Source organism: Pyrus communis, chromosome 11 (assembly GCF_963583255.1).
Source record: "Pyrus communis chromosome 11, drPyrComm1.1, whole genome shotgun sequence".
Lineage (NCBI taxonomy): Eukaryota > Viridiplantae > Streptophyta > Magnoliopsida > Rosales > Rosaceae > Pyrus > Pyrus communis.
In genome coordinates this window covers 12,472,845-12,496,226 of record NC_084813.1, presented here as the reverse complement: position 1 = coordinate 12,496,226, position 23,382 = coordinate 12,472,845, and the positions used below count along the sequence as shown (strand labels likewise).

At 37.6% G+C, this 23,382-nt stretch overlaps 2 protein-coding genes across 4 annotated transcripts; one reads left to right on the top strand and one right to left on the bottom strand.

Moving 5' to 3' along the window:
* Positions 1-7,575: 7,575 nt before the first annotated feature.
* Positions 7,576-8,112, top strand: LOC137709023 (secreted RxLR effector protein 161-like). Its single transcript, XM_068448170.1, has one exon. The coding sequence runs from the start codon at positions 7,576-7,578 to the stop codon at positions 8,110-8,112; it is 537 nt and encodes a 178-aa protein (XP_068304271.1).
* Positions 8,113-16,232: 8,120 nt separating this feature from the next.
* Positions 16,233-22,389, bottom strand: LOC137707981 (probable phospholipid-transporting ATPase 4). 3 transcript variants are annotated; one of them, XM_068446940.1, is made up of 11 exons: positions 22,081-22,389; positions 19,521-21,465; positions 19,320-19,430; positions 18,760-19,036; positions 18,582-18,670; positions 18,356-18,443; positions 18,058-18,267; positions 17,797-17,922; positions 17,489-17,587; positions 17,223-17,414; positions 16,233-17,136 (listed from the first exon to the last, which is right to left on the bottom strand). In XM_068446940.1, exons 2-11 carry the CDS (start codon positions 21,335-21,337, stop codon positions 16,462-16,464), a joined length of 3,684 nt encoding a protein of 1,227 aa, XP_068303041.1. In that variant the 5' UTR covers positions 21,338-21,465; positions 22,081-22,389; the 3' UTR covers positions 16,233-16,461. The 3 variants fall into 3 exon arrangements, with proteins under 3 accessions (XP_068303041.1, XP_068303039.1, XP_068303040.1); XM_068446938.1 differs by having other exon boundaries at positions 19,521-21,468; positions 22,098-22,389; XM_068446939.1 differs by having other exon boundaries at positions 22,098-22,389.
* Positions 22,390-23,382: the final 993 nt, after the last annotated feature.

Sequence of the window (23,382 nt, the reverse complement as noted above, 5' to 3'; positions counted from 1 at the left end):
TCCACACTCTTCATATCTTAAAAAAGAAAAAAAATTTAGCCCTCCCCCTTCTCCAGCAAGAACCAGCCACAATTATTCTTCTTCTTCCACGCCATGCCAAATGTTGATTAAAGACTAACATTGCTTTGATTAAAAACTTGAGGTCACAAGATTTAAAGGAAAGGCCAGTGCTTCAATTCCTCCATTTCTTTGTGTTCGAACTTCAACCCAGGATAAGCAGGACAATGTTGCGAAACCTAAAAATGTGTACGCAAAAGAAAGGGACAACCTTTCCGAGCTCTCCTCGAAAATATGTGGAAATCATATATCCTTAAAACAAGACTTACAAATGAGGGCCCTTGTATTGCTTCTCTAAGCTGAACAGCCAACTAATAAGACTAATTAAGGGGTTACTTGATTTGGTATGGAAGATTGATTTGATTGAAGGAATCAGGTTCAGAAAGATGGAAACTGCGCAAGTAGGAAGATGAAAATGGGGATAAAAGTTGGGATTAATTGATTGAATATCAATTATCAATGTGAAGTGTATTTGGTTTTGGATTAAGATTCTCTTATGAATAATTTTTTTCAGTCAATGTCTTTGTAATTTTATTGATTTGGATTTTGTTCTACGTACAATGGAGAGGGAATGGTTTTGAGAGTTGAAGAAAATAAATAATATTGAGATGTGTTATTTGGGGTGTATTTAGAATTATTTTAATTTTTTTATAATCTTATGAGGTCGAAATAGTCATTGCATATTAATTCATACAAGTCATTTAACATTAAATTTTAATGTGGGGTGTATTCAACATTATGTGGGGTGCTAATAAAAAAGGCCTAAAGTTTCTTCAAGGTGCGTGCAATTTACTCTTACTTTTGATATCGTGTATATACTGAAATTGATTTGAGATTTTCATGAAATTAATTTTTCTAATAAGTGCCTATAATATGGGGGTATGTTTCATTGCTCGTACTCATGTTTACTCTAGTGAAGCTATGAATGATTATGCACCTTAAACAACTTGTATGTGAAATTATGACTAAAATATTTTTCAGCTTATAGCTAGTTATAACGTGTAGGTTTAAAAGCGTTGACGAGCAAATAAATGACCAGAAAGAAGACTTATATATACCTTGTGAGGGCAATCATAATAAAATGACTTGTTAGTCACATATCTGCATGCCTCGCAGAGACTAAATGCAAAATTGTCGAGGGAGATGTGCTTAAGCCCGTAAGGGAGTCACCTAAGGAAGAAACCCAACTTCTGTGATTGGAGATCCCATGAAGGAAGTTCAATGTGGTAGAAACAATCCATATTGCGTGACTCATTATAGCACTCATATTATAATGAAGATATCTAGGAGATATTCTTCTGCTCATCCCTAGGACTTTAGTGCTATTTTATGTGGCATTAGGAAGGGTATTAACCCTGAATGAGTTTTGAGGCGGGCAATCTCCCGCAGTGTACATGTCACATGTACTCTTCGAAAACTACCTAAGTGAGAGTAGTTGTGAGGCTGTGACTATGAGGATTGGGTTGTCCTCTAATAACTCTCAAGAGAATCAAGATTAAGCGCATGGCCATAAACAGTGCTAACCCGCACCAAGTTTTCGATCGGTACCATGTGTGTTACAATTAGTATTCTGGTCAAAAGGAGTCTAGTTCAGGACATAGTTCACTATGATTCATTCATATGAAAGTTGTTAACACTAAGTGTAGGTTCAAGTCCAAAAGACATCTACATCCATTGCATGGTATACAAGTTGCCCAAATTTCTTCCATTCATATATATATTTACGTCTTCTACATTTCTATGGAGTTTTGAATCTTGTGGGGGATTGTTGGTTATTTATTTTATTTTCCTAAAGATTCAAATTATTAGTATTTAAATAATAAATATGAAGAGTCATATCAATTAGAGAAGTCATGTCTTTTACCAAAGGTCATATAGAGTTTTATAAATGGGGAACTCCTCAAACGTTAATGAAATGTTCAAATGTTTTCCTTTTCTCCCTACTACAGTACTCATATATAATCCTTATTATCTTCCTACTCATCTTGATCATCAATGGCCAATTGATCACTACTTGGCACCCGTCTATCATAATCGTGCTTATGGATTAGACACTTTGTGAGATTCAAGGGTTGTATCTTGGACTGTAGATAGCTGTTATTGTTGGCGTGAGTCAACCATTTAGTTTAGGAATGTAATCCTATAATTTATTCCTTGTATAATTGGGATTCTTATTTCTTGTTATGTGGGATATTGTACAACTATATATTTACCTCCTAGAGAGAAGAATAAACATACAATTCAAATCCTAAATACTTTTATCTTGACATCAAAGCAGGTTTTGACCTGACTCCTTCTCCTTCACCGTAGCTATCGTACTTTGAAAATCCAAAAAATTTTCCAGGCATGTCTCGAAGCAAGAGTCACAGCATAATCCACAAGAAGAAACAAGAAAAAAAAAACACAAACCTAGAAAGCTAAAGGTCAGTGTCTCGAAACAAGAGACCCACCTTTTGTTTTCTTATCTTTTATTTTTCTCAACCTAGATATCTAAGACTCACTTTGCCATCCTAGGAATCTGAAGCACTAATCGTTTCTTCCATAGCTAACAACCAAACCATGAACATCATGGATCCAGTTTTTTCCTCAAACGAAGCCCATAATTCAATTGGACAGCAAGCAGGTGCGCCTGCAGCTCACACAGTTGGATGGCAAGCAAATCATGATGGTGGCAGCAGAATGGGCAAGGGCCCACTTAGCCCATCAACAGAAGACCACTAGGAATTAGACCCAGACCTAAACAAAATGGGCCAGCAGCTTTCATTATTAAATTTGATTTCGTCCCAAGAACAATCCGACGATCTAAGTAAAATAGGCACTACATTCACTTCATTTGGTAACCAAGATTCTGGCTGGATAATTGACTTTGGGGCTACAGACCATATGACATATGATGAATCCTTGTTTCACTACTTAACCGTGCCACCCAAGGAGAATGTTATCATAGCAAACGGTGAAATTGCTTCAGTTACAGGAGTGGGTTCCATTGCTTTTACTCCTTTTCTATCTCTGCATAACATTCTTCTTGTTCCTTCACTATTGAATCATTTACTTTCTGTTGATCAAGTTACGAAACAATTAGATTGCGTTGTACTCATGTTTCCCACTTTTTGCCTACTACAGGATATCCAAACACGGGCAATCATTGGGCATGGTACTAAGAGGAGAGGGTTATATTATGTGGATGATGTGGTATCGGGCCGAATCAACTAAGTGAGTAGTGGTCACAACAACAAGGTTAAGAGAATTGGTTATGGCATCGTCGACTAGGACATGCATCTTTTGATTATTTAAGAAAATTACTTCCGTCTTTATTTAATGGCGTTTCAGACTCTGATTTTCAATGTCAAGATTGCACTCTTGTAAAAAGTCATCGTACTTCTTACCACTTGAGTCTCAATAAAAGATCAGTGCCCTTTGAGTTAATTCACTCCGATGTATAAGGTCCCTCACCAATTGCGACGTGATAGGAGCGTATTTAGGCGACTTACTTAGCTTGTTTTCGTGCATCTATGTTGTTAATTCATAATTGTTTTAGTAGTTTAAGCCATTTTCGTGTGTTTTTAGGTTCATATGGCTAAGGAAGCAAACAGATGCATTTTGGAGCATTTTGGAGCATTTTGGAGCAAAATTGGGCTTGGAATGGATAGCATTTGCTTGGAGCCAAAGTGTTGGACGAATTTGAAAGCCTTGTATGCATTTTGGACATAAAACAAAGGGCCTAGCCCAATCAAACAATCCTTTGAGCCATGCAAAACCTCTAGCCCAATCAACAACCCTTAGCCACATGCATTCACATGCATCACAACCCCAAAACCATCAAGAAACACCATTCACACACACATGCACTTACTCTTTCATCATTGCACCACCATTCACACACACATGCACTTAATCCTTCATCATTACACCACCTTCTCCATCTTTATTCCACATGCATTCATCATAATTCACCCTAGCTACCACCATTCACACACACATGCACTTACTCTTTCATCATTGCACCACCAATTCAACACATGCATTTCCACCTTCCTACTTCATCATTTCATCCACATGCACTCTCAATCATAACAACCACATTCACTCTTAAACAATCACCCACATATTCTCCCATTCCCCCTATAAAAACCCATGCATTCATACACAAAAATATCATCTCATTTTCATACACAACACATCACAAACACATCCAATCTTCCCTCATTGCCGTGAGCTACCATTCCCTTATAATCCAAACACCACTCCTCATCCATTTCCATAATTCCCCAATCCATTCAACACACCAACAACATCCCTTAGACCTTGTGCTACGACGAAGAGGAAGATAAGAGGGCCTAAACGTTCATACAATTCAAGTTTGAGTTGTTGGAATGTTTAGGTGTTTCTTTGATTCTCTTTGTTTTGTACCATGAGGAACTTCCTCTCGGCTTCATTCCATTAGATACACTCTCCCATTTCTTAAAGGATTTCGACATCAGTTTTGCTTCAAGGGTTCTTTCTTCTTAATCCTATGTTCACTCATGTTATATATTTTTATGTCAAACCTTTTGTAAACATGAAGTGTAACTAATCTCTCTCTAGGGATTCGATGTAGCCTTGCAAGATTGCCATGTAGTTAATTCGGAATTCTCATTTAATCTATCTATTTCTTGTTTCATTCTCCGATTTAATTGTGACTTAGTGTGTTGATTTTAATGCTTGATCATCATTTGAATTAACCACAGGTTGTTTAGCCAAGATTAAAGCACACATCATGCATAATCTTGGTAGATATGTGAATGAATGAAGGGAATGTTTTGCAAACATCCTGCCGAGTGTTCCCTTTGGTTTTGTGAAAGTTTCTTGTGCACTACATAGTCTTGATTAGGAACCAAAGTTGCACATCACAATTAGGCTCATGATTAGAGACATTTGATCAAATCCACACATCATATGGCTGATCATATCTAAGTGAAACAAACCCAAGAAATAAGTAGAGGGATGAGTATAATCTGACTTAACAAGCATGGACTTGGCTTAGCAATGGTGAAATCGAATCTCTAGCTTCATCTCCATTTGTGCTATCTCTTTTTATTAGCTGTTGATTCATTCATTTTGTGTTTACTTCATTTCCTTATGCTTTAATTTACAATCTGTCATTTAGTTTAATCAAAACCTAAATCCCCCTTTACCTTATTGCTCAATTTAGTTAGAAATCAATTTAGTTTATGCTTTAAAGCATTTTGAGTCTTTGGTTTGTCTTAGTGTTTTAAAGTTTAGTTTTGCATTCTTTGAGTCTAGTATAGTGTTTTAGATTGTGTTTTTAGCGTTTTTGAGTCAAATCCAAGTGATTAACAATCCCTCCTAATCCCCGGTCCAGAACGATCCCTACTTACATACTTACTACAATTGTCAAAAAGAGGGTTTAATTTGTGTGCGTATAATTCTCGCATCACGACGTGCCATGGTATTCAGTGGTTTTTTACCTTTGTAGATGATTGCACCAGAATGACTTGGCTCTATACCATGAACCAGAAGAGTGACGTTGGGAAAATTTTCCAACATTTTTATCGGATGATTTGAAATCAATATTCTCTTCCTATCAAAGTCCTGAGATCTGATAATGGTGGAGAATATCTTAATTATGAACTATCACAATTTTTCATAGAGCACGGCATACTTCAAGAGACTACTTGTCCTCAAACTCCTCAACAAAATGGTATGGCAGAACGTAAGAACATACATATCTTGGAAACTACACGGGCACTTCTAATTGGGGCTCATGCTCCTCATGCCTATTAGGTGGATGCAGTTACGTATTTCGTTTATCTTCTTAATCGAATGCCCTCTCGAGTTCACAACTTTCGAACTCCCATGGAAGTCTTGATGGATTATGTCACTTTACCATCTTTTCTTCAATTATCACCTCACATATTTGGATGTGTGGCTTATGTGCATCTTCGCCAAAATAAACAGAGTAAATTGGATCCATGTGTTGTTCGTTATGTATTTCTGGGATTTAATAGCCAACAAAAGGGATATCAATGTTACCATCCACCTACTAAGCATTTCTATGTCACCATGGATGTCACATTTTCCGAAACTGAGATGTTTTTCATCTCTGACCAAACCCACTGTACTCTTCAGGGGGAGTTAAATAGTAAATACGAATACTACAGTTGGTTTGATGTTCCACATGAACGAGACAGTTGGCATGGTCCTATTAGTACAGGCAAGACCGATATTGAAGACTTAGGTGTTATGAGCAACCCACCTGACCGCACCTTACCAGAGGGTCTTGACACATCAATTCAAAGCCCAATAGTAGGCCATGACATAGCAATTCATAGCCCAGTAGTGGCCAACGACACAACAAGCCAAACCCCAGTGGATCTTGACCATGAAACTCCTGACCGAGAAATAGCTCATGCAGCGTTGAATAATGGGCCTGCACCATTTATAGATTCAGTAGAAAGTAATGGGTCCGTGAGTGATACTAAGACTGTGCAAACAGAAAACAACCCTCATTCTCCTCCACTAATACACGCTCATGTCCCCGCGGATATCCTAGAGGTACGTTCTTATACTCTAGATATTGTTGAAAATTCCTATATTTTACCTCCTAGGCAAAACTGTGGGAAACCACCTAATAGGTTTTCTCCGGAAAGAAAAGTGAGATATGCAATTGCACAGTATGTGTCCACTCATCGACTATCACCCAAGTACCAAGTCATGGTGAATCAAATGGCTGGGTTTAAAATTCCAACAAAAGTGGAAGAGGCTTTGCAAGACCCCCGTTGGGTAGAAGTCATGGGAGTAGAATTGGAAGCCTTACAAAGAAACAGAACGTGGAATGTAGTGTCACTACCACAAGGGAAGAGACAAGTGGGATGTAAATGGGTGTTCACCATAAAGCATAAGGTGGATGGGTCCATTGACAGATACAAGGCAAGATTGGTAGCTAAAGGGTACACACAGACATTTGGAGTTGACTAGCAAGAAACGTTTGCTCTGGTCACAAAAATGAATACTATTTGAGTCCTTTTATCTTTAGCAGCTAACCTGGACTGGCCTTTGAAACAGTTTGATGTGAATAATGCTTTCTTACATGGAGATCTAGAAGAAGAAGTAAACATGGATCTTCCACCAGGATATGAAACACCGAATGAAACAGGGAAAGTATGTAAACTCCGGAAGGCTCTCTATAGACTCGAACAATCACCTAGAGCATGGTTTGGAAGGTTCACTGAAGCAATGAAAAAGTACGGCTATAGACAGGGAAATACGGATCACACCCTGTTCATCAAACGCATAGGAGGTAAAGTAACTTTATTAATTATCTATGTAGATGATATGGTAGTTACCGGTGTTGACACAGAAGAGATAAAAAGGTTGCAGGGGTATCTTTCATCAGAATTTGAGATGAAGGATCTAGGAGGCTTGAAATACTTCTTGGGCATTAAAGTTGCTCATTCTCGTGATGGTATTTACTTGTCCAAGTGAAAGTATGTTCTTGATCTTCTCTCTAAAACAGAAATGTTGGCTTGTAAACCAGTTGAAACTCCCATTGTGCAGAATCAACACCTGGCAATATACCAGGATCAAGTTCCTACCAATAAAGAAAGATATCAGAGATTGGTAGGACGGTTGATTTACCTATCACTTACACGTCTGGATATTGCGTATGCAGTTAGTGTTGTAAGTCAGTCCATGCATGCTCCTAGTGAGGATCACATGGCAGCAGTGATGCGTATACTGAGTTATCTAAAAGGTGCACCGGGTAGAGGACTGATCTTCAGGAAACATGGACATATGGACGTAAAGGGGTATACTGATGCTGATTGGGTGGGAAACATTACTGATCGTCGCTCCACAACAGGCTACTTCACATTCGTAGCAGGAAATCTGGTAACTTGGAGAAACAAAAAGCAAAATGTAGTGGCTAGATCCACGACCAAGGCAGAGTACAGAGGGATAGCACATGGAATTTGTGAATTGTTATGGCTCAGGATTCTTCTCACTGAGATTGGGTTCAAGCCTCAGGGAGCTATGTTATTATACTGTGACAATTAAGCTGTGAGAGAAATAGCTAATAATCCCGTTCAACATGATCGTACAAAGCATGTGGAGGTAGATAGACACTTCATCAAAGAGAAGTTAGATGTCAAATTGATTGATATTCCATACGTGAGGTCTAAAGAACAATTAGCAGATGTGTTAACTCATGCGGTTTCAGCAAAGGTGTTTCAAGACTCACTTGACAAGTTGGGCTTAGGAGATATTTATGCACCAACTTGAGGGAGAGTGTTGGCGTGAGTCAACCATTTAGTTTAGGAATGTAATCCTATAATTTATTCCATGTATAATTGGGATTCTTATTTCCTGTTATGTGGGATATTGTACAACTATATATTTACCTCCTAGAGAGAAGAATAAACATACAATTCAAACCCTAAATACTTTTATCTGTTATAACCGGCACGTAGAGAGGCATCTATGGCTTTAGGATAGTGACAACATGTCTCTCTTGATATCACAGGCCAGATCATTCTTTACCTTTTCCTTTTTACTACTTTATTTATTGATATATGTGTTTAATGTATTTGGGTATTATCTAATTGATTGAATTTACATGTGTATTATGATCATAATCATTTATATTATCCTACAGGATGTTTGTGAAACAATTAGGCAATCTGTTTTATGATAGGAGATTTGATTTAGAGACAATTTTGAGGAAACACATATCGGGGAAATTAGGTGGAAATTTATAGCCTTACAAACCTTTCCATCCTTATATATTGAATTAGTTTCCGCAACAATGGAAGAACCTTGCTGGTTGCAAAATGTGTACGTGTGATATTTGTTGCTTTTGCTGGGGTAAATCAGGAGCACAGTGGGACTTAGAGCATGCATTCGGTGCTCCGCATTAGTTAAAGATAGAAGAAATTGTCACCATAACACACAAAAATTATCATAACTCATGTATCATATGCATGACTGGAAGTCTGGAACTAAGGTTATACTTACGAACCCCATTATCTTAATAACTGTTTTGAGATTTTGTTTATAGATGATTGGTTGAAATTTCATGCGATTGTGAAAATGTTTTAGGGAAAAAAAATCATTTTTCCATTTGTCGTTTGGCCCAATTTCATTTGTCAACATCATGATTTCAATTCCACAATTTCCATCCGAACCCTTTCTTTTCTTTGCTGCTATATAAAATGAAATGATACGGTTGATACCGTCCAACCACCGTTTCATTTTTCTGCATTTGAGTTATGATTTGTATGAATCTAAGAAATATTTAACGCCAAAACATGACTTGACTCAGTAGCCGTAAATCATAGTAACTACATCCTTTGACTTTTGAACCGAGTTGAGATTTCCACAACCAAATGCATTTTAGACTGGTTGTTCCCAACTGTTGGTCAAATAGTAAAGGTAGTTATAATGCTACTGGGAATTTCAGGACCTCAGTAAGTTCTATATAGTTTTTCATGTTAGTGAATGCTCTTGATTTTCCTTAGCAGTCTTGTTTTGTCGAACTTTAGCATCGGCTGGCATTATTAAACTGAATTTCAGATTTGGGTTAATTTTAACACTTGGTTTTATTAAAGAAGTCTAACCAATAATAATAAAAAAAAGAAGAAAGAATTAAGGTATGAAACTCTGTTTTTAATCACATATGTATATATATTCCCTGTTTGTTTGCCGAGCTAAATGTAGAAAATATTAAATGGTTTTTTTTTTTTTTTTTTTTTTTTAAGATTTTACTATTCTTCTTGTTATTACCATAGATGTTAAAAGTTCGAACTTGTTTCAACTTTTGTGGGTAATGTAGAAGTGGACTTAGGTAAGCCAAGGGCCAAGTGTTTGTTATATGGCGTCATCAGCTTCTTCAATGGCGCTACCTGTTAGCGCCAGGCGTGGTCACCGCCACCCCCGCACGCCCGACACAACATCGGCATCCACTACTAATGCCTTAGGGTCACACAAGGTAAACATGTGATAAACGCTAATAACTGATTTTTTCTTTAGTGCCTCGGTGATTTCTCCATATATACTATTGTACATGATATTGGATTGCCTAATGATGCTTGGTGATTTCTCCATGTAGATTGTTGTACGTGATAACTGAAAATGTTTGTTAGTTAGGTAAGTAGAAGGAAAAGGTGTAAAGCTAATAATTCAGCAAAGAAAAATATCCAGGGACCTTGTCACCAGTTGAAGATGGCGAAGGTCACCCGGGTGACCAACATACGTATCACGATCAGATATGATGTCCGGCATCAGGCTACACCAATGGCGAAGCGGCATAGCACATTGGCCCACGTAATTGGTCACGTCATTTGAACCTATTGCCCTATGCGATGGAAGTCTTGGAAGGCAATGCCAGACGAGGTGAGGACAAAGGTGCGCGATTGTTTGTCGATAAGTATCCTAACTTTTTATTTCTTTTCCTTTAAAGTTTATATATTTATATTGAATAATATATGTAATTAATTTGTTACATTGCAGACAAACAACAATTTCAATGACATTAATGACGATATGTTGGCATACATCAACAGGCTCTTCGCTAAACAGTACAAGCAGTGGAAGAGCGACATGCACCAATATTTTTAGACATTTGATGATCCACAGGTCGCTTTTAAGGAGGGTTGCCCAAAGGAGTTCAAGGACCGGCAAGAAAATTGGGTGTGGTTTATGTAGTCATTTTCAGGAGCCCGGCTAAGTGGTACATTTTTTTTTTTATTAAGTCTTAAAACTATTATACATTTCTTACTAATGTTCATTGATTCTTTTATATAGTTTTAGTGTAAAGTCATGTGGTCTTTTTATTTGTGAATTTTTTCAATGGTTTTGTTGTGTGATGAAGCGTGTTTCATCTGTAAACAGGAAAAGCCTTCCGGGTTTCTCAGCTTGAATAGAGTCATGGGCCTTGATAGGTTTGTAACTTCTCACGAGTAGGTTTTATTGTTTGTTTTCCTCTTACATAAAAATTGTTCTCAAAACTTGACTGAATTGTGGGGGTACAGTTTAGAAGTTGATTTGAGCAAACAGCTCACAGCTGCTCCTGCCCAACCCCAGTTAGAAGCACAAGTTAAGGCGCCAACGAAAGTCTGATAAACGTCTTTAGTTATTCGAGTTCGAGGCCCTTCTCATATAGGATGAAGGTGCGGCAGCAGGTAATAATAAATCTTTTCATATTCCATTTTTAATATGTTAGTAATATTAATTTTTTTTTCGTACTAAGATTTTTCTTATCTTGTTCTATTCAGGGGGTTCAAAATTCCCAAAGATCAATGTCTTTGCAGACGTTTATGTTCTATTCTTCAGTTGTAATTACTATCTTATGCATTCAAGTATCATGGTTATTATTTCAATCTTATTATTATTATGTTATATTACAAAGGCGACGATGATGGAGAAAATGCAGCCGATTCTTCAGAAGTCAACCTCCCAACTTTTTCCCGAGACTCCAATTGAGTCCGTGGATCCTCCCGAGGATGCAGGGTTTCAGATCCTTAGAGACTTAGATCAGACTCTCGGGAGGAGGCCAGGGACATACTATAAAGGGATGGGGAATGCCTAACGGTGGGAACCTAAAGCCTCTTCATCCTCGCAGTCAAAGGGTGAGGTCACAGCTTTGACAACAAAGGTGGCCGGCCTTAGGACTGAGCTCGCCTCATATAAGAGTCAGATGTCATTGATTGTATAGGTCTTCATTTAGTCTGGCATTTTGTCTCTCGGATATTCATCCTCCGTCGACGTCTAAACCCTTCCAACCCAAGCATGCCCAGAACTCTACCCCTTCGACTTCTGAGCCCGTCCTTAACCCTGAGACCTTCTTGCCCTAAGCTTTCTAGCCGCCTACGAATGACGACCCCGTAGAGTAGTCCACCTTCTTTTCTTGGTTTTTTACTCTCGTACTTTTTAAACTTTTTCCTTATACATACATTTTATTTTTATTTCAAATAAATTATTTTTCTTTTCATTACATTTTTTAATTGTAATTTTATTTTATTATTTTATTACAACATTAAACTAGAACGAAAAAAATAAATTTAAAAAAAAAATTACAATTTAGTTTTATTATTTATTACAAAATTAAAACCAGAACACAAAAATAAATTAAAAAAAAAAAAAATTTTCCTTTTGTACGACGAATACCTTCGTCTTGCATAACTTTTTGCGACTATTCCGTTTTGGTCATGCAAGAATGACTTGTTGTCGCACAAACTTTTTAGAGATGAAGATTAGTCGTCCCATGTATGTATTCTAACATTTTGTGCGATGAATATATTTGTTCCTAAATTTTTTTTGCGACGAAGGCAAAACCGTCGCGCCTTATTGTTAGTGGCCAATGTCTTTATTTGACTGAAATACGCTTTGCGCGACCAATTTGTGTTCGTCGTGCTAAATGTTAAACGTAGTAGTGATGCAATATAAAAAGGACTCTCTCCCTACAGTATAAATGCACATGTCTAGGGTTCATTTATAGTAATGCAATCTACACACTTCAATTCTCTTGCCTACTGCTTGAGTCTAAAATCATTCACTAACTTGACCATCGAAGAGCCTTTAGTTGCTACACACACACAAAAACACCCACCGGGTCTCAGGCTTGCTCACAGTTATTTACTGTCTTGCATGTTGCTTGAGTTTGTGCTCAACCACCATTCACGGCGGTGCATGAATTTGGTTCTAACATGTAGTACTAAATTGTATATCATTATTACAACTAGCTTGTTTCATGTTAGAATATCTCTGCACATGCTTGTTTGTTAGCGTATGTTGATAAGCACCTGATGTTATATGGCATGTTATTAAAATATTGTTGTTTACCGTATTCTTAAAATATTTTTGAATCGTAATTATTTTCATACCATACGTAGTATGATATTTTGGAACTATACATTTTTTTACAGCTAGGGGTTAGTATCTTATGAAACAAAGGTTTTTTTGTTTTTTGAACTCTTAGCTATGCCCACTCACAACTTTCTGTTTTGTGCCCCTCTAGGTTTAGTAGGCTTTGAAGCTATTGACGTCGAGGCATGGTGGCATAGTCTTCTGTCTTCAATGTAGGGTCTCTTCTTAATAATTTGTAATTGACACCTTCGTGTGTGTTACATTAGTTTACTTCTGCTGTAGAATTTTGGGCACTCTCATCAATTAGTTTTAGGTCTCAATTTAGCTTATCTTCACCTTCTACTCAACATTTTCATAATATGGCTTTGTCATATTCCAGTTGCCGGCCAACACGCTTTGGTTCGATATCCTCTTAGATATCCAGGTCAGGATGTGTCAAAAGGCACATTTACTATCCATATATATGAATTTTTTAAGCCTTGTTATTGCTTAAAGCCTCTCTTTAATCAATAACCAGCTGAATAACTTAACCTTCTGTGGAACAATTAAGTTCCATATTTTATATATTTAACAAGTTTGTCTAGTTGAACTCTGCACAAGTTTACCTTTTGCATCCAAGTTGCTGATTTAATAGTAAAATCTTCATTAGCAGACGATCCTCAAATGAGTTTGTCTTGAACCTCCTGCAAAAGAATAGGGATGCTATAATTTTTTTTAACAATGTTATAGTCTGGTAATTCCAACATTTATCCTGCATAACATCACAAACCTATAAATTCCAATTCAAATTATGTCTAATACACTTGGAGATAAGCTGGAAAAGGGGAAAGATAATATATATATATATATGACTATGGTATGTTTATGAATTTGATAATGTGATCCACAAAACTTAGCTCTTTTATTCATAGAAAAAGTAAAGGAAATTTTTATTTGGACCCATTTATTTTCTGCCCACACACAACTTATTAGATTTTATTTTAAAATTTCGAATTTATCATACAATTATCTTTCTACACCTAAAAATAAAAAGATCAGAAAAAATAAAAAATAAAAAAACACAGTAGCTCGCCCACACCATCTCTCCAAACACAACCACCCTCAACTTCTCCCCTTTCTCCCCCTCTCCACCGCTACCTCTCCAACCACCTACAATTAGTAAAATATGAGTATCACCTCTTCTCACCTCATCTCCACCCACTCTTTCCATACACACTTTGTCCCCCTAACAACCCACCATTAAAAAACCAAAACAAATTTATGATAATATTGGAATTATGATTATAGACAATGTATTGCACACTCAATGGTTCACCATGGTTAGATTTGACTATTCAATAGTTTCGGCGGAACTCGGACATGCTAGAAGGATTGTGTGGAAGCAAGAGCTCTAGTGCGCCGGGGAAAAGTCGGGAGAGAGGTGGTGGTGATGGCTGAGATCTTTTTGGGTGTTCATTGTGGGTAGTAGGGGAGGAAGTGATGGGGTTGGCTTGGATGGGAGCTTGGAAAGGGGTAGAAATTGGGAGGTGGTTGGAGTTTGGAGAGATTGGATGTTCGGAGCTAGTGCTTGGGAGGTGGTGCACGACGCAGCACTAGAACTCTTTGCTTTTTTTTTTCTTTTTAGAATTTTAGGGTTTTGTAGTTCTTACTTCTATTTTCTTGTTTTTCTTTGACTCACAAAATTTCGCATAATGAATATAAATTGCGTATGCATATAGCAAAATTAATCTACTGGGGATTTATGCATCATAGAGAATGTTTTCACGCATCACGTCTGAGAAAATATCAAACTTATGTTTTAAGAAAACCTGATTGGCTAAAAACAAAATTGAGCCTTTGAATTTGTAGAAAAAATCCTTCTTAGAAATCTGGAATCTCAGCTCTCATGCATTGTATTATGTTCAACACAGGAAAAATAAATTGAATCAATAGAAGTATATTAATTCAATAAATAAAAAGTTAATCATAGTAATAATAATTAGAACGTAATACTCACCTGAAAGATAAACAAACTCTCTTTAGCGCAGCGTCAAAAGCGTGTTGTAGAGCCTATTTAACGAGAGAGTTATAGAGAGATTGAGAAAGAGGGTGCAGCAATCACAAAAAATTGGGAAAATTATGTGGTGTGTTTTCTCATCCCATTGCGCTAATTTAAATATAGTATTATAATTTTGTCAGAACTGCAACAGTTTAAATATGGTACTGTAATTTATTTGTGTAGAAAGAAATTGAACGTGTGCATAAATCAAATATGGCAACAAAAAACAATGCATGAATCAAATGATTATCTGCATTTGATAATTTGTTGCTTTGTATATAGTTTGTTCACATATATTGAGTTTCAGGTAGTTTTTATTATTTTAAATGAGAGGAGGACTCGAAGTTGGGACGAGAACTCCTCCAATATCGAAAAGAGTTTGGGTGGTTCAAATGAACCTTGAGAAAAATGGATATTCATACAAACCTACAAAGTTGAGACCTCAAACTAGCATCTTGCTTAGTCGGTTGAGGTTGAGGTCTCATCCTTCTGGATTTGACTTGAATGGAGGGCATGATGATATAGATTTGATTTTTAATTGTGACTAGTCCCGTTGTAATTATATAACTTTGTTGTGACACAATGGTTAAATAGTTGGTTTGCGCATACACGATAGTTCTTATCATTTATTTATTTTTCAAAAATCACTTGGAATTTTACTAAAATTTTTACCAGCTTTTAATGAAAGTTCTTTTATAAAAGCTGCTTTAAGAGCGGTTTGTCTAAAATTACCAAAAGACCTTTTGATGAAAGTGCTTTTGGAATCAATAATTGGTAAAAATGTAAGTGAATTATAGAAAAACACTTAAAGTTCTTTCTGCAAGAAGCACATAACTGGTGTTTCTTTCTGCAAGTTCTTTCGATCTTCTTTTTATTTTTTTTAAATGGGATAACTGGTGGCAAAACATTGTTATCTACCCCTTCGAGACCCGGAGAAGCTATGAGAAATTTCACCCTGCCCATGGCCAAGATCAAGCAGCCTCACCAGCTCGGAGTATCGAACCCAAAACCTCCCACATTTTTTGTTTATTGAGGAGCCACAGTCCGCTTCTTTTATCACTAGGTCAGTTATGGTTGATTTTCTTTCGATTGTTTGAATAAACAATTATTTACTTTTAAAGACAGGAGCCATTCTTCTTCGTCTTTCCTCTCTGCAGACAAATCAAAGTTTGGCGCGTGTCCATAATCTTTCTCTTTCGAGTTAAAACGGGTCGGGCAGGCTCTGTAATGTCCAGAAGATGCGCAGAAACGGGTTGTGGGGGGCAAAGAATTGCAATAGGCAAATGACATTTATCTTCACTCACTTTAAACCTTACAAGATATTGTACATTATAACAGCTCCAACCTCTTTTTCTATAACGAACGGGACTCTAACCAACCCCATGTTAGTGGAATCAAAACGACACCAACACAAAGAATTACAAACGCCCACCAACTTAAAACTGAGGTCCCCCCCAAACCCTAAAAAATTAAAGATTTCAAAACTGTAAAAATCATGGAGATGGTCACGAAGGTGACATCCCACCTTGCGCACTTACAGGGGTATGATGCTTCTTTTGTAGCTTCCCTCTCAAATGTCTGATCTTGGCATCCACTCTCGCTGTGAACCCTATCTTGGTTTCTTGTCTTGCTTTCGACGCCTCCCTCTTCCACATGCGCTGATCCTCAACATCCTTCTTGTAGTACTTGATTTCTTGGATGATATGATGATCCATTGGATTGAAACTTCTTTGGAATGCTAAGTGAACAATGTATGGGAGATTACATGCGATTGTTACTAAGAGCGTGGCTGACCAAAATAATGGGGCAGGACCGAGAGCTTCGACTAGAATTTGGTAGGCATTCTTGGAGCGAGTTGGAGGCAGCATTCCGTAAAGCAAGAGAAATAGGTACCACATTGCAATACTTCCCCACACAAGGAGGTGCTGAATCCACGTAAAGTGGCTCGTTATGAGAGCAATCTGGCAGTTAACAGCCCAAACGATGCAACTGAACATAGTCGTACCCATAGCAGCCATATCAGCTGTCTGGCCATTGGCACGGAAGGCTTGGTCATAGAAGATGATGATGTTGAGAAAGAAGACCATGAGAGAGCAATAGACACCATTGCCCATCCACCCCAGTATCCTGTACCAGTCAAAGAACAAATTTCTAGGTCCTTGTTGGTACAATGCAGGGAACTGCAAAACACACGATGTTTTCAAATGTCACTGCAAGGCTATCACAAAACATAGATATTTAAAAGGGCATTGCTAGAAGGACTAACCTGTAAGCAGACCTCAGACGAAACATCTTGTTCAAAAACTCCAAGCGAAATTACAGGCAATGAGGTTAGAATGACATTGAATGATAACATGTACCAGTCGTCATATATTGATTGCCCAGAAAAACCAGTGAATGCCTCAAAGTAGAAGAGGGTGAGACCAAATGCAATGTTTTTGTAGAAGAAATAGCAAACCTGAAAGTGATACATCCCCATTAATAGGTGGAAGACTAACAACAACAACAACTACATGCATTTACTGATATTACCATCTGAGCAATCCTCTTATAGCACCAATGCCCGTGTACTACCAAAAGTCTCTCCAAAAACCGAAACTGGGAAATAGCAAAGTCACTAGCCATCACAGCCTGCAGGCAATTACCATGTGTTGTGAGATCCCATGCTTCTACATTTCACTAAGAAATTACCAATATTCTGAGATTCATCATATGATACACAATCACATCACAATATCTATATGCAACACCAATGTCAGTAGACTCAGTACCAAGAAGGACAAAAATGTGGTACCAAAAATAGACATTATAACAAAGAGTCAGTCAGAAAAGATACCAACCTGCATACCTTCGACCCCACTGATTCCAACACCAATGTCAGCCTCTTGAATCATTCCAACGTCATTTGCACCATCACCAATGGCTAACGTGGTTTTTCCAGTGCCTTGTTTGACTAACCTTGTTACCTGGTGCAAGAAAAAACTAAACGAATGAAGAAACAGTGTGGCCATACCCACATTCATAAGGATATCACTCCTTTGACAATTGAAACGAGAACTTTTCTGGAAATGGAGTAATAGCGAAAAAGGTATAAATCTTACCAATGCCTTCTGCTTGGGAGAGACACGGCAGCATATGACTGATGCACAGTCAACACCTAATCCTAAGAATAGATGTTTCATATCATCTTCCAAAGCGTAGCTTAAAGTTTTTCCATCGATGATTAATGCAAATGCTGCATGCGGATCTTTTTCCAACTTGATCATTTGTGAGGCATTGGTAATTTGGTTCAAAATGTTATCTTTCACAGCCTGCTCATTAGTGAAAAGACAGTCTAACATTATATAAATTAATCTCCTGAAAAGAAATTCATACTCTTTATCTCAATGAAATATATACCTCTTTGCTATCTTGTCCCAACGTGTCTAAATTTGCTGTTGATATACAGATCTGCTTCATGCCCTGTCGGAGCAAACTACATGCAAATCTGCACAGCAAAAACCCCAAAGAAAGAACTAAAATCATTACATTTATCTAGAGGAGCGTCGCAACAGTTACAAGGAACAATGATTCCTCCTAAGAGTATGTAAAGAAGTGTTTTTGGCTTGATTAGTTAGAGACAAACCCTATGTTGATTGCAGTTTCCATCTTGTCTCCCGTCAAAACCCAGATCTTAAGACCAGCTTGTGCGAGATTGTCTATGCACTGCGGCACCTAAATAAAAGAAAATGAAAAAAGAAACTAAGTTGCAGCAGATCAGTAAGTGAATATCAGAGTACGGCAAGAACCAATGCTTTATATACCCCTTTTTGCAATTTGTCCTCAACAGCTGTAGCACCAACAAGGATCAAGTCTCTTTCCATCTTATCTGCTACTCGCTCAAGCATTCCGTCCCTATCAGCCCCAATAGATGTTTTTGCTTTCTGAAACTCACTGCTCCAAGCAGAGTACTCAGACTCCTCAAGCTTTCTATAAGCAAGTGCCAATGTACGCAACCCAGCTTCTCCATATTCATTCAAATGCTTAGTAGTAGCTTCCTCATACATTCTTCCATTCTTTGAAAGTCGATCAAAAATTATGCTGCATAAGCCAAGTAACGGTATGATGAGAGAGAGGATGAGAGATGAGATCAAAGTAAGAATCAAACAACTGCTTAAAGCATCTAACTACTCACTTAATTAAATATATTTGGCCTGAATGAATCCCCAATTAAGCATTTAACACCAAACAACAAATGAAAGCTAACAGAAGACACTGCATAATGCTCCACTTGGAAAGCATATGAATGCTGACTGAAGACAGCAGCCGCACTACACCATGCTGTCAATTTCCCAAAAGAATTAAAGATAATTTGTAGCCTAACCTGTCAGCACCTTTGCACATAAGTGAAAGCTGTCCATCTTCATCTCTCACAATTACAGACATACGCTTCCTTTTGCTAGTGAATTCCAATAGATTTAAGATTTTGTACTCCCTGTAGTTTCCCAAGAAACAACAAAATGTCACGACAGAAGTAGAAACTTAAATGCAATGCCATAGTAATATAAAACATTCATACGCTCACCTTTCCACTGGTTGTCCGGAATGATGATACCTTTCACGGACAATTACACCTGACTGATTTCTTTTACAAAATTCAAATCCTAACTCTCTTGCTGCAACAAGAAAAGCTGCTTCATCAGGTGACTCTGCTTCATATGTATAATTGCCGGTTTCTTCATTTAGCTCGGGAATTGCAGTGTGGCAAACTGCTAATATCCGTAAAAACAATGAAATCACATCAGGGCTGGACTCATTCAACCAATTTCCCACCATGAGGCGGCTGTCCTCAAAGCTAAACCCCTTTATGGCACGTTTCAGATCCTTTTCTTCATTGGACGTAACAACTGTCTCTAGCTCAATTTCCGATCCTATTCCCTTCTCCCATGAAAAACGTGTATTATGTTTTCGCATGGGAAAATTGGCAAGCTCATCATCATGGTCTTCAAGGTCACTAGCCATCTGTTTTGCTGCTGCAAGTTCAACTTCACTGGAACGGACGCCATATGCAGTACCAGCAATGGAACACTTCAGAAAGTCCATCTGGTTGCAGGTTAACGTGCCAGTTTTATCAGAAAGGATTGTGTCTACCTGGCCTAACTCTTCATTCAAATTTGATGTCCGTGCTTGAGCAGGATTCCCAGTCTCTTCATCATACATGAGTAAGTCTTGGTTAATGAAGCTTGCTTGCAAAACCTTCACAACCTCAATTGAAACATAGAGAGAGATGGGTATTAGATATCCATAAAGGATGAGAGCAGTAATCAAATGGATAAGGCCGGACAAGGCAGGTTTTTTTGGGCTATACATATCTGTTGTATTATCAGGTCGTAAGTACCAAGCGTCTGGCATGCTGAATTTTGTCTTCACGGCAAAGCCTATTGAGCTGATCACTGAAATCCCTACAAGGAGGGTGAAAAGAATATAAATAATGTTATCCATTTTCCTTTCTATTCCGCTCCTTTTTGAAGGGGACTTCGTTGAATTCTGCATGACTTTGCTATCATGACCCGTGAATATCACCACCCCATACACATAAGCTGTATTCCTGAGCTTCGAATCTCTCAAGAGTATCTGATTGGGTTCAATAGGATACACCTGCCGATCATACTCAAGATTACCTATGAAGGAGTAAAGATTTGGGTTTGGATCTTCACAATGAATTGTTGCCATCAAATCCTTGAAAGCGCCATCATCCTCCATTGGCGAGGTTACTTCCAAACATCTCTTTACCTTCAAATTCGTTTCACCATCTAAGTTCATAGTCTCAACATAGCAAATCCCATCCTCATAACTTGACGACAAAAGAAGCAAATCTGCAGGAAAGAATTGATCCTTTTCCACTTTCACAACATCTCCAACACAAATCTTATGCCATGGATTAAAACCGAAATCACCATTGCCTTTATGAACAATTACTTTACGACGATTAACTTTCATATCCTGCAAGAACCTATTCCAATCTTCCATCGCTTCCTTTGCCATACTGAGACCAACAACAAATACCAGTGGAGCAATCATACTCACCGGAGAGAATGGTGAAACAGGTGTGAGGGAAAGAATGGCAGCCAAAAGGAAATACACATTGGCAACCCGTCTGAACTGCTCAAAGAGTGCTTTGGGCAAGAAGGTGATCGGGTTATACTTGGTGGTTGATATAAAATTTGAACGGTATTTATAAGGCTTCTTTTGATGGAGAAGAGGTTGGTTACAATATACAGTTCTTGAGAACCCGGCACCTTGGATTGGGTGAGGTGCCTCGGTCTCATTGGCTTTTGGTTTATGGCAGAATGTGTAAAGGTTACTCTGGCGAAGCTTCGCCCTTATCTTTCCTCCTGCCATTTCTATCAATCCCAGCCAACGCCAACTATAATTGGCACATATCCATTACAAAAAAACAGGATTCAAATCTCTGTACTCGCTCTACGATTAACACTGCACCCTTGCCTCCAATTTCTCCTTAAAAATGCCTACTACACACAAACCGAGGCGAAAATTAACTGTCAGCAACTATAAATTCACAATATCCAGAACATAATATCCTCAACATATTTCATACACCATGATGCAATTAATCAAACATCACGCATTAATGATTCGGAAAAAACTAAATTCCTTTCTTAATAGAGCTCCAATTCAAAACCGCAATCAAATGCCGTGCATGCTCAGATTTCTAGATTTCCCAACCCTTCAGATTTGAGGAATTCACAGTAAAAATTAACCCTAAGCATTTTCTGTTCCTTTCTAAACGTGAAAATTTAACATAAAAATTGGTAAAACAATAAGATAAAAGAAACCACAACAAACCCAACGATACATTCAACTCAAAAACCAAACAACTCAAGAAATTCAACAACAAAAATAATCCAAAAAAAATCAAAATCCAAGCTGAGAATCAGACAATGTCCAGCTCAAACGTTGAAACAATCATTAACAAAAACCTTAAAAATCCTTCAAACAAGGCAACGCATTCGGAAATTAAAAAAATAAAAATAAAAAATAAAAAAGAGAAAAACAAATTGACCCAGAAAAGAAAAACAAATCTTTTTTCCCAAAAAGCACACAAATTCAAACCAAACACGCACAAAAACACAATGGGCACCTGCCATCAGAGGCCTTCGCTCATCTTCAAGGAAAATTACGAATAACCCATTTTGCAGAAAAGGGAAAGAACCAACTTTGAGCTGCAGATCAAGGAGGAAGACAAAGTCTAGAGAGAGAGGGGGGAGGGAACAGAAGGGGAAGAAAGAAAAGAAAGAACCAAGCTTCCCCTTTCTCTCTCTGCCCGTCGTGAAGTACAAACCAATGCCAGGAATTTCCGGGCCCTCCTTTCCTTTATTTATTTAATTATTATATATATTTATATATAATTTCCATTTTACACAACTTCTTGGAGATTTCTTCTTTTTTGGAGTTTCCGTCTTTTATATAAAAATAATAAATTGTATCGACTTAAATTTTAGTACTACGGAACAGTAGGATTTCTCTTATAAGTGAAATGTCTTAAATTCGATTTTTGAACCCTTCTTTATTGAGTGTAAATAATATTATTTGTTTAAAATAATAATAATAATAATAATAATAATAAATTGTTTTATTTATTTATTTATTTATAAATTATTTCTGTGATTGATTTGATTTTGTTTGAGAGCAGGTTTGGAATGACCTGGCCAATTATATTTCCTTGGTCTTTGTTTGAGCAGCCACCAAATGAGAACCGGCCGGTCCTTCGGTCCTCCTTTTTTAAGGTTTTATAAAAGATATCTTCCCACTGTGCAACACATTGGAACCCACGTTGTCCTACGTGGCATGTCTGCAATTCACTGCTTCTGCCCCGGTACTAGTGTCGTCGTCATTGCTCAAGATGGTTACTGTATTTTCTTAATTAAAAATAAATAAAATAAAATAAAACAAACAAATAATATGCCAGTAAGTGAAAGCGAGAGATCTTAGGTTCGATTCTCGTTAAAGATAAATTCAAACCACATTATTGCTAACTCATTGTGAGGCTAAGCTCAATCTCCTCTCCCTTAAGACCATATCTAATGGTGGCTTTTAACCTAAATTTTTCCTTTTTTCCCCCCAAAATCCATTACAACCCAAAACCTAAACTAAACGTAAAACCTAAAACTTAAAATCAAGGCAAATACCAGTCACAAATTTAGCCCACAAATTGAAGTGGGGCCCACGGATGAGAGTGAAAAGTGGGTTGTGAAGCCCACACCACAAAACTCAATCTCCCTGACGCGCCTTACGCGCCACAATCATTGCAGCTGAAGGCCCACCCACGTGGGTTGTCCCCTTCTGCTGTTAGCCTTACTGTAGCCCAATGGCTACTTTTCTTCATCCAACAGCTCCATTTAAATGGGCCGTTGGTTAATCCAACG